The 11,670-nt window shown below is 47.0% G+C and overlaps 1 protein-coding gene across 5 annotated transcripts in view; it reads left to right on the plus strand.

The window, feature by feature from the left end:
* The first annotated feature begins 3,991 nt into the window (after positions 1–3,991).
* Positions 3,992–11,670, plus strand: part of SSBP1 (single-stranded DNA binding protein 1, mitochondrial) — a 31,450-nt gene continuing 23,771 nt past the window's right edge. For 2 of the 5 annotated variants that reach the window (XM_015424715.1, XM_015424711.1), the window contains exons 1-3: positions 4,778–5,057; positions 7,814–7,883; positions 10,246–10,306. In XM_015424715.1, the coding sequence (XP_015280201.1) occupies positions 7,827–7,883; positions 10,246–10,306 (118 nt within the window). In that variant the 5' untranslated portion in view covers positions 4,778–5,057; positions 7,814–7,826. Of the gene's footprint in view, positions 4,068–4,777; positions 5,058–5,583; positions 5,660–7,813; positions 7,884–10,245; positions 10,307–11,670 lie in introns of those variants that run through there. The other 3 variants (XM_015424713.1, XM_015424712.1, XM_015424714.1) reach the window with 3 other exon arrangements.

Here is an 11,670-nt window from a genome sequence, read left to right on the forward strand (position 1 = left end):
TGAGAAAGGATTAGGGATTTGCAAGTGGATGAGAACAAAGAATCACAGCAAATGGAGTTTTGGTAGCTGCAAGGCAACAGTGTGCTGGATGTGGTCTAAATGCAGATTCCTGTAAAACAAATGGAAAAACGAGAAAAGCCCCAACACAAACTGGAAGCGAAAGCGGGAGGGAATGCAGAACGGAAGGACAGGATGCGCTTAGAAACCAAGGCAACATACGGGTACAGGAAGGGCCATTGTAAAAAGGTGTGACAACTCTCCCAACAGCCTTCTATTCTATAACAAAAGGTTACAAGCCACTGAGATAAGCCACCACACCTTAACACCTCTTTAGGCAGTCTTGCTGATCTTTCAGCATGGAGGCCAAGAACACAGGAAGGAAGAGATAGAAGGGAAGAGATGGAAGATGCAAGGACAATAGTGACATGATGGGTACAGCACATGGGTGTGTATACAAGCAGCTGTTCAAGAACTTAAAGGTAAAGGTTCCCTTGCTCGAAAGCCAGTCGAATCCGACTCTAGGGTTGCGGTGCTCATCTCCGTTTCAAAGCCGAAGAGCCAGCGCTGTCCGAAGACGTTTCTGTGGTCATGTGGCCAGCATGACTAAACACCTAGGCGCACGGAACGCTGTTACCTTCCCACCGAAGTGGTACCTATTTATCTACTTGCAATTTCTTGCTTTCGAACTGCTAGGTTGGCAGGAGCTGGAACTAGAGACGGGAGCTCACTCCGTCATGTGGCAACTTGGGTCTCAAACTGCTGAACTATCGACCTTCCACAGCCTGCAGTTCAGCGTCTTAACCACTTGAGCCACCGCAGCTCCTTTCAAGAACTTAGAGGAGGACATATGGAATATATAATGTGTTATCTAGGGTTGCCAACTCTGATGTGTTTGGGGAGGGAGCACAGCAGGGGATGTGATGTCACAGAACCCATCATCTTAACTTGGCATTTCCTCCTGAGCAACTATGCTGGAGAATTGCAGTTCCAGAAGGAACTCCGCTTTGGTTGTCGTACCTTGTCTCTGCCACCTGGATCTGCTTTACAATTATTATTTCATTTATTATATCTGCCTTTGAAGAGTGCTGACCTCCCTAATGCCAGCAGCAGCTACCAGAACAATGTTCCCCCAAAATGGTGAAACAAGTTAAGGCCATTTGGAGCAGCAAAGCCACAGAGAATGCCACAGTTGGATCTGCTTGCTTTCAAGGGCTCCTAAACTGGATGCTGGTTCTTCCCAGCCCAGAAGCCAGAAGAACCAGCACCCAACCCATGTCCCTCATGCTGAAAAATCTGCCTAATGTGGCAAAAGGTATTTGGTGCACCATCCATATCTAATTAATTTAGGAGCTTAATGCCCTTACTTACTTCATAGCCCTGCATTTTATGATGTGTATGTAACAAGAACGGTAGATACAAATGTAACAAGAATGATAGATACAAAATCAATGCATGCACAACTGTAATTTTTTTGTCTACTGTTATGTTCAACTGTGTGATACATAGTAACGGACTTAATATACCTATGGAAACAATGTATGGGTTGTTTGGTAGCTTGAATGAGTGTTTTCAAGACAGGCAAGATTTGCACTACACCAGGGGTCCACAGACCTTTTTGAGTCTGTGGGCACATTTGGAGTTCTGACACGCCACAGTGGGCGCAGCTACAAAGTGGCTGCCACAAAATGGCTACTGCAGAAGGCGGAACCAGCAACAACGTGATTGCTACAGCTTGACTTCAGTCACACAGTGCAGATCCTTGTGCTGCGGTGGCAGCTGCCACCAAAGCAACATTTTTTTAAAAAAATCTGCACAGCCAATCAGAAGCCCTGCTGGGCAAAAGCCCTACCTGGCCCCATCCACTTCCTAAAAACACTTTGGTGGGGCACCAGAAAAGGTGTTGGGGGCCTCTGCTCTACAGTACATCATTGAGGCAGCGTGTGGCATTTTTGGCTTTTTTCCAGCATATAAACAGCATTGGCTGCAACTACACACACTAAATAATCCACTTTCAATGCACTTTCCAACCAGATTTTGCCAGCTCACACAGTTAAATTAGGGTTCCCAAATCCCCCCGGGGGGGTGGATTTCCCCCCGCTTTTCAGGCCCGATTTCCGCCCCCACGGAACCGGGCCTGGGGGAAACCCAACCCCCAGGGAAAACATAGAGTTTTCCCCTCAAATGGCTGTGGCCCCACCCCCAGCGTGCCCCACGTCTGTATGTCACATCCGGGTGGCGCGCATGCGCTTTGCGCGCACACCCTCCAGACGCCGGGCAGGAGCCCCCCGCCGCCAGGTAAGATTCATTTGGCAACCCTAAGTAAAATCCATTTGGAAAGTGGATTGAAAGTGGGTTATTTAGCGTGTGTGATCGTATCCACAGAGTATCAAGTGTGTGGCAAAATAAATTTAAAACACAATAGATGTAATAAGGGTGTGGTTTGAAGAGAGTATTTAGGCTGTCATCCTGTGGTGGTGGGGACTTCTGCATGTTTGATCTGAGGCTATTTGGGAAAGTGTATCTTCCATCTAACTTATGTGTGGGGGGGTTATTCACTTACTAAATTATGGGATTCACTGTGTGTGGGTGTAGTGATAGCCAATGTTCCCTCTAAGTTGTGGAGTCTCGTGAGCAGAAATTCTACTTTGTGAGCGACTGCCATTAAAGTTGTCAGTGAGCAATTTGGCTGCTGCATAAATCAGTTTGCTCTGGAGCCATCCCTTCCTGAGCAGAGACAAAAATGTGTGAGCCGGAGGCTAAAAAACTGTGAGCTAGCTCACACTAACTCAGCTTAGAGGGAACACTGATGATAGCTTTAAAAAGGGATTAATGGGGGAGGGGTCAGTGACTATCCATCGATGGCAGACCTCTGACCACCAGTGCTAGGAGGAAGAATCAGGGGAAGGCCTTGGCCTCTGTGCCCTCCTGATCTTCTGGGACAACTGTTTGGACACTGTGTGACACAGGATGCTGTAGAAGGCTGTTAGTACAGGTAGTAGTGGCAAACTTCCTCAATAATTCCCCCCTGGTATACAATAACAGTTCAAACCATATTTTTCTTTCCATTTCATTTCTGAAGTTCTTTTAGGGGCTATAGTCTTCAGATTTAAAAAAAATGAAACTAAGAGCACTGTTGCATCAGACCGATAGTCCCTCAGGTCTGGGATCCTATCCCCACAGGGTCTACCTACAGAGTACAGAGAACACAGCTCCTCTCCCCCAGCCCCACAACTAGCCTTCTAAGGCACGTTGTCTCTGAGCATTTAATTTAGCCAGGATGGCTAATAGCTCCTGACTGATACTGTCTTCCATGGGTTTGTCTAATCCCATTTTAAAAATTAATCACTGACTCTGCCCATTATCACATCTTCTGCCAGTGTCAGTTATAGGTTAATGTCTGTCTTGCACTTACAGCCCATTATCTAGAATAAGTGTCCCAGAATCCTAACATTCTGAGACGATAAGAAAAAGCTCTAAAGACTTCCTTCACACTCTGCATAATGTCATAAACTTCTACGATGGCTCTTCTCCCCCCTTTTATTTTCTAACCCTCTCCCCCCCCCCCCCCCTTTATTTTCTAAGGATAGTGGCAAGGGTGGCCAGATAAGATAGATGGATTTCAACAGGGTACAGCCATCTTTCCTGTCCTAAAGTCATTATATAAAAGGGTGGAAATAAAGACCATCCAGTAGTCTCTATAGACTGCAAGCCGGGTGGTGGAAAAAAATCTTCTGTGAATGCCAAATCTGCTGAAGGGCATGTGCTGGGAAGTCTCTGTCTGAGATCCATTTCTTTCTCTTGGCCGTTGTGGAACTATATTGGAGGGAATGAGTTTCCCGCGGACCATTCTGCCCAGACACCTGGCATAGACACAAACAGTTCTGCTCCAACCAGCGCTTCGTCTGGAGGCGGAATTTCCTGAGCCCTTTCCATGCCGTGTTTTTCTGCCCTCAGAGGGGCAAAGTGACAGCTCCTCAGAGGCGCCAATGGAGAAAAGCAAAACTTTAGCGCGGTTCTCATTTCACAGCAGCGTCTCATCAAATTCGGTTCTTATCGGATAGGAAAAGGTGATTTGGGGAGTTTAAAAAACTTTTTTTAAAAAAAAAAATTTGCCAGGAAGGGGAGAGGGGATAAGCGGTCCAGTATGCGCTTTTCCGTATTGCAAATGGAGAAGGGAAGCTATTATGCCCATAGTGAGGCTGGGTATAGTGCAGTGTTTGCATCTCCCTATTGCAAGATTTGGGGAGGTGGGAGCAGAGATCGACAGTGGCTCAGAACAGGAGCAATACACACTCGCGCAGATGCAGCTCTTCACTGCGCTAATGCATGCCCACGTGTTATCGAGATGCAGACGATCGCAATAAATAAAAAAACATTTCACGTGAACTCATGTCGCTAATAGAGTGCTTATGTCTCAATCACCACACAGGTTGAACCCGGACAATATAGCAGAAACAAATAGGCACCTTTTACTCCACCTTAAATGTTCATGGAGTAGAGCCCACATTTTCAGAAGCAGTGAATCGATCCTCATGCAGCACCCCCCCCCGCAGGCCCCCCCTGGGATTATTGCAGCACAGAAGAGGAGATCCTAGACAGACGGCGTGCTGCACAGGGGAATCTGGTGAAAATACCGCCTCTGTTGCGCTCGATTCGCCGGATTGCAACACAGCCACGCTGCGCCCTAACCCCGGAACTCTGAACCTCGGAAACTGGCAATCTCGTATATAACAGGAAGTGCGGAGGCACGTGTTTCTCTCTCCCCCGCCGGTCTCTATGGTTCCTAGCAGCAGCCCTATTCCATCACACGCTCCCGGGGCCAGCAATCAGGCGAGAGGGCTTGCGGGGTGCCACGCGGGAGAGAGCGCGATCCGAATCGGGTCCCAGGTAAACGCACAACCGGGCTGGGGCCAAAGGAGATTGCTTACCCGGGCGATGCCTTGACACGCCGACCTGGATCTCCTTGCACAGCAGTTCCCAGCAAACAACTTTTTCCCTCCGCAAACGCGTCCCGAGACCGGCGTCCTCCGATCACTCCCTACTAGGTGTTCAGAGCGGTACGAATCTCTTGCTTTCCCGTAGTCCGATCTTGGGCTTTCTCTCCCTGCCTGCTCGGCACTTTGCCGATTGCGATGTACTCACCTCGTGGAGCCTAATGCAGATGATCCTAATGTGCCCTTTCCTAGTGTGTACATGTTTCCTTCTTCCTGCAGTCCATGATGCACGCACGTATCTGCTCGTGTGCCGTGGTAATACGCGCATCCCTGTTCCAACAAGCTCATCTATCAACCTTATCGATTCGTACGATTTACTTAAACAGCTCACTTTCCTTAATGCGTTTGTTGTTGCTGTGTGCCATACGCGTGCGATGCCACAGAGCGCCTCTTTATTTCTGAGGAGTTCGTATTGTTCCCCTTCTGATTTTTACAATCGTTTCCTCCACTTACTTGTTTCCTTTTATAATTCTTTCCTCCACTCCATTTCGTCCCAGTTTCTCTTCTGTGTTACGAACACCAGAAACGAAAGTGAAAATCGTAGGCGCGGTTCCAGGCTAAATTTACACGCTCCAGTTCTTCGCTCTGTAGGGTTGCTCTATGCTGATCTCGGTGAGCTTCGGCTGCACCAGGAGCATCTGAAATGGGGTTCAGATCTGAATTTGGTGAGCCTTTGGGTAGGGGGGAGTATTGTGGATTTAGAGTGTTGTACTACGATCTGGTAGGAAGACAGGAGGGGCCTGGCGTGAGGTGGTGCGTGGGGTCGCTAAGAGTCGGACTCCACTGTGCGACTGAACAACAACTACGATCTGGGAGATGCTGGTTCACATCCAGGGCTGGCCCCAGCTTATTTTGCATCCTAGGCGAGGATCCCTTCTGGTGCCCCCCCCCCGTGCGCCCACCATTTTTCAAAAATAAATGCATTTTAGGAAGAATGAAAAACACAAATAATCAAGAAACACCCAGAGTACGGGGCCGGGTGCAGTTTGGCGCCCCTAAGGGCCAGCCCGCTCTAGGCGATTGCCTAGTTCACCTAGTAAGTGAGCCGGCCCTGTTCACATCCTCACTCTGCCGTGAAAGTTGCTGTGATTCTGTGCTCACCACTTTCTTCTAGCCCAGTTTACAACCTCTGTGCATGCAGTAGGAGCCAGAGTGATGTAGTAATGATTAGTGTGTTCCTGGATTAAGATGACCCACGTTCAGGTTCCCACCAGCTGTGAAGCTCGTTAGGTGACCATGGGCCAGCCACAGTATTTTGGGGAAGATAAAACGGAAGAGGGAGGAACCTGTGCTGTGCCAGCTACACTGGTTACCAGTGTAGTAGCGAGTCATGTTTAAGGTATTAGTATTGACTTTTAAGGCCATCAGCGGTCAGAGACCCATGTACCTTCAGGACTGTCTCCCGTATGTCCCCAGAAGAACACTGAGATTGGCAGATAACAACCTGCTGGTGATCCCCACCCCCCAGGGAGGTCTGGCTGTCCTCAACTAGGACCTTCTCGAACCTGGCCCCAACCTGGTGGAACACTCTGCTGAATAACACCAGGGCCCTGTGGGATCTGATGCAGTTCCCCAGGGCCTGTAAGGCAGAGATGTTCCGCCAGGCTTTTTGAGAGCCAGTTTGGTGTAGTGGTTAAGTGTGCGGACTCTAATCTGGGAGAACCGGGTTTGATTCCCCACTCCTCCACTTGCACCTGGCTGGATGACCTTGGGCAAGCCATAACTCTGGCACAGCTGTTCTTGAAAAAGAGCAGTTTCTGTCAAGAGTTCTCTCAGCCCCACCTACCTCACAGGGTGTCTGTTATGGGGAGGAGAAGGGAAAGGAGTTTGTAAGCCACTCTGAGACTCCTTTGGGTAGTGAAGGGCGGGGTATAAATCCAATCTTTTCTTCTTCTTCTTAGTTGAAGGCAGCAATGGGAGGTCAAGACTGTTGCCCCCCATGTACCCTTCCCTGCTCTGCCCTGTGGAACAGTGGTGTGGCTGACAAAGGAAGAACTGTATTGCCATCTTGGATAGGTTTAATTTACTGTTCTGTTGGTGTTCTTAATTATGCATTAATTGTATTTTTAAATATTTTACAAGGTTGTAAATCACCCAGAGCCTGCTTGCAGGGGTGGGTTGTTGTTGTTGTTGTTATTGTTGTTGTTGTTATTATTATTATTATTATTGATGATGATGATGATGATAGCAGCCGTAGACACCATCCTGCATCCCCCAAAGGAAGGGTGGAATACAAATTCCTTCAATAAATGAAATTTGTGTCCTAAAGCAGTGGACTTCTACTCTTCCAAGATGTCTAGGTGGCAGTCTGGGTGCTGAAAGCATGTGACACAAAGTCATATGACAGGAGAACAAGGAGCAAGTATTAAGACATCCAAAGAGCTGGGGTATTCCATACCGCAAAAGTGGATGAAGCAGAGACTGGGGGGGGGGGGGGGGGTGGGGGGATAGCAGTGAGGCTAAGGGAAGCTTCAGTGAGGCTTCTTGTACTAAGGGAGCTTTGGTGAGGCTTCTTGTACTAAGCTTCTGAACTTGTTGTACTAAAGAAACATCCTTTCCTCGACTTCATGACATGCTTCTCTGCATATGCAAACAGTGATGATGGTGGGTGGCTGTTTCAAAAGGAGCAAAGCGTAATGGATGCGTTAGGGGTTGCAACCTGCAGGTGGGACGCTGTGATCAGCAGAGGGTTCTTACCCATGAGCCCACATCCATTGCCCCAAAAGGATGTGTACTAATGGCTTGTTAACTCCAGAACCAGATGCATAAATAACTTGACAAATGGTAACTGAGTGCTGAATGGCTGTTTTCTCTTCCAGAGCAACTATAAGGATGTCTTCTTTAACGCTAAAAACAACGGCAGAAATGTTACGGAGGCCGCTGCAACAGGTAACAAATCCGTTTGCTTTGGCTACAGTTTTTAAGTGATGTTGAAGTTATGTATAGCAGCATCAAGAGGACCTAAATTTGCTTTAACTGTGTGTTTCTAGCCCAGTAATTGTGTTTTGGCTATGGGCTTTCTTTCTGGGTTGGCGGGGAGGTACTAGGTAGTCTGGTGTTTTTTAAGTCTGAGATGAGCTCCATTAAGGCAGTGCGCAAACAGAGAATAAAATTGGGGAAGAAAGCCAGAAGAAAGAGAGAAGAAACAAAGGGCAGACCTGATGCAAGTTGAAAGGGCTGGAGGAGACTTTTCGGTATTAAGGATCGTCTGTGTTGCAAGCTTAGGGTTGCTACCTTTCTTCTAACAGGCATAGGCTGTCCCTTCTGTTGACTGCTTGATGACAGCAGTCAACAGGTGAAGATTGTTCTATCAAAGGCTTCTCCTACTAATTTCTACCTTGTGTGTAGCCGTTTAAAGACATGGAGCCTTTGTGTCCCCAAGTTGGTGGTAGAAGAAGAAGAAGAAGAGATTGGATTTATACCCCGCCCTTCACTTGGAGTCTCAGAGCGGCTTACAAACTCCTTTCCCTTCCCCTCCCCACAACAGACACCCTGTGAAGTGGGTGGGGCTGAGAGAACTCTGACACAAACTGCTCTTTCAGGAACAGCTGTGCCAGAGCTTGTGACTGACCCAAGGTCACATCAGCAGGTGCAAGTGGAGGAGTGGGGAATCAAACCCGGTTCTCCCAGATTAGAGTCCGCACACTTAACCACTACACCAAACTGGCTCTAATCAAGCAGCCTGGAGACCGGTCTATGAAATATGACTTTCGTTTGCTATATGTTATGTAGAACAAAGAGCTTTTAAAAATTGCTCACCAAGAATATTATTTGCATGTCTTTGGCATTCCTCCCCTGTTTGGGGAATTTGTTTTCTTGGATCCCTACAAATATGTTAAGTGCCTGGGTGGAAGCTGTACTCATGGGGATGCTGTGTGAGCCTAGGAAAGTCTGAGAATGGTCAGGGAAGAAGGGAAATGAAGTTTGGTGCTTAGGAGAGGCCCAGAGAAATAAGGGGAAGAAGGTCAACCTGGAGGAGGAGAACTAAATTTTTGAATGCTGGATCAGCCTTCTGCCTCCTTGTTCTTTCACAGTCTCTTTTCCTTGTGGGCAGAGACTGGAACCACCCCCCTGCCCTTTTGAAATTGCTTGTTTTCAGCAAAGATGCATACTGCAAAGAATGGGTGGTGTTTTATGTTGTGTGTGGTGTGCTCCCACTAGCTCTGTTGTGCCTAGACTCATGTCCCCCTTGTACCAAAACCTGCCTGTGATCATTCACGAGTCATTTCTCCAGTTCAGAAGAAATTCTCATCATGAATGTGCTACTCAGGAAGGAGGCACCCGTCTAGATACCTTGATCTGCCTCACTGTGGCCACAGAGTGAGCTTTTTCAGTGGTGGCACTTTGCTTTAGGTACCAACATTTCTGGGTAAAAAGCCAGGCTTTTCACGAAGGGTTTTTAAAAAATCTTTTTTAGTTGTTTTATGGCCTACTTCATGTCCGAGCACCATTCTATCAATGTCATTTTATGCTTCTCAGCATTTGTTTTATACCCTACCCTGTTTTTAGTGGTTTGTTTGGTTTGGGTTTAGTTTTGTTTCGTTAGGCAGTGTGATGCAGTGACAAAAAAGCCTAATGCAATCTTGGGGTGTATCAACAGAGGCATAACATCCAAATCGAAAAATGTCATAGTCCTGCTGTACACTGCGTTGGTCAGGCCACACCTGGAGTATTGTGTGCAGTTCTGGAGGCCTCACTTCAAAAAGAGTGTGGACAGAATAGAGCAGGTACAGAGGAGAGTGACAAGGGTGATCAGGGGCCTGGAGACCAAGCCCTATGAGGAAAGGCTGAGGGGCTTGGGAATGTTCAGTCTGGAGTAGAGGAGGTTGAGGGGGGACATGATGGCTCTCTTGAAGTATTTGAAGGGCTGTCACTTAGAGGAGGGCAGGGAGCTGTTCCGGTTGGCAGCAGAGGAGAGGACTCACAATCATGGGTTTAAATTAAGGGCAAGAAGGTACTGGCTGGATATTAGGGAAAACTTTTTTACAGTAAGAATTGTTCAGTATTGGAATCAGCTGCCTAGGGAGGTGGTGAGCTCCCCCTCACTGGCCGTCTTCAAGCAGCAGCTGGACAAACCCTTGTCAGGGATGCTGTGGGCTGATCCTGCACTGAGCAGGGGGTTGGACTAGATGGCCTGTATGGCCCCTTCCAACTCTGTGATTCTATCTTAGCCATCTCAACCAAGTCTTTGGAGAGACAGCATATCATTTTTCTAAATAAATCATGTTTGCCTTTTGTTTTCTTTGTCTAGGTGTTCCGTCAGTTTGTAAGACACGAGTCTGAGTTTACAACACCCTTAGTTCTTGAAAGGTGTAAGTAGCTTTACTTTGGGGAAATGGCTGCCTTCTATGCATCTTTTGGCATTGGGGAGGGGACGGTGTGGGCAGCTGGGATTTTCCTGTGTAATGTTAATTTTTTTAATGTCATTTGTTGTCCGCCTTTCTCAGTGAGACTCAAAGAAGATTACATAATGTCAATGGGATGAGGAGACATTTGACAAACAAACTAAGAGGGCTAGGAGGGCAGAAATCTGATACAAGGCATAAATATTAAATGTGAACAGTGCAAGAAAAGGTATTATCTATGTAGAAATATCAGTGAGAATAAGATTAAAACTATACAGCAATAGATAATACACCTTGGTAATACAGTGACCTGGCCCAGCGTTTGCCTCAGACGCTGTTTGTGGAAGAGGCAAGGAGCTCATGTGACAGGGTGTGGCTTCAAGGCCCTGAGCAACACATGAGGGAACTTAAAAACGGCAGTCTGGACTGCTCCTCATTTCAGAGGTAGCCAGGGGTGAACTGGTGACTGGAGGGCAGAGGAGTGCAGTCAGGGTAGTTGCTTCCTGGCTGATAAACAAGAACAACACTCAGAAACAACACTCAGAAATACACACACACACACAAACATACATACGGCCCAGTGTTCCCTCTAAGCTGAGTTAGTGTGAGCTAGCTCAGAGTTTTTTAGCTTCCGGCTCACACCTTTTTGTTTTCGCTCAGGAAGGACGGCTCCCGAGCAAACTAATTTATGCAGTAGCCAAATCACTTGCTCACAGCTTTAAGGCCAGTAGCTCACAAAGTAGAATTTTTGCTCACAGGACTCCATAGCTTAGAGGGAACACTGCCCTTTAGTCTATCAGACCTCTAGAGTTTCTGCCTTTCAATTGTAATAAAAATTGAAGTGTAAGAATTAAAATAATAGTTAAATAGAACTTTAAAAAATCAAAATAATAGCTAAATAGCCGTTGAGTCCAACCCCTGTGGCAGGGGTGTAAAACATAAGGCCCATGGGCTCCTACCTGGCCCCAAAGCAACTGGCATGTATAGAAATAAAAGGTGCTCCCCCTTTGAACCCCCCCCTACATATGGTTAAATACATTTATTGGGCCTTTTTGCACTCCCCAGTAAATCAGTTGTTTTTACTGCTAGTAATAAATTGATTTTGTTTGTATTTTGAGTAAAAATAATGTTAATTGGGTTGGCCTGTGTCCTTTATAAAGTTTAGATCTCCGGTGCCTGACATTACATTTTATGGCACGCATGGGCTGACCCAACAAAGTGACATTTATGTCAGATCCAGCCCTCATAACAAATGAGTTTGACACCTCTGCCCTAGGGTACTGTGGCATTAAATAAATAGAGTAGTGTCAAATACAAGCAGAAAACACAGC

The sequence above is a fragment of the Gekko japonicus genome, unplaced genomic scaffold, assembly GCF_001447785.1.
Source record: "Gekko japonicus isolate JY-2015 unplaced genomic scaffold, Gekko_japonicus_V1.1 scaffold689, whole genome shotgun sequence".
Taxonomy (NCBI): domain Eukaryota; kingdom Metazoa; phylum Chordata; class Lepidosauria; order Squamata; family Gekkonidae; genus Gekko; species Gekko japonicus.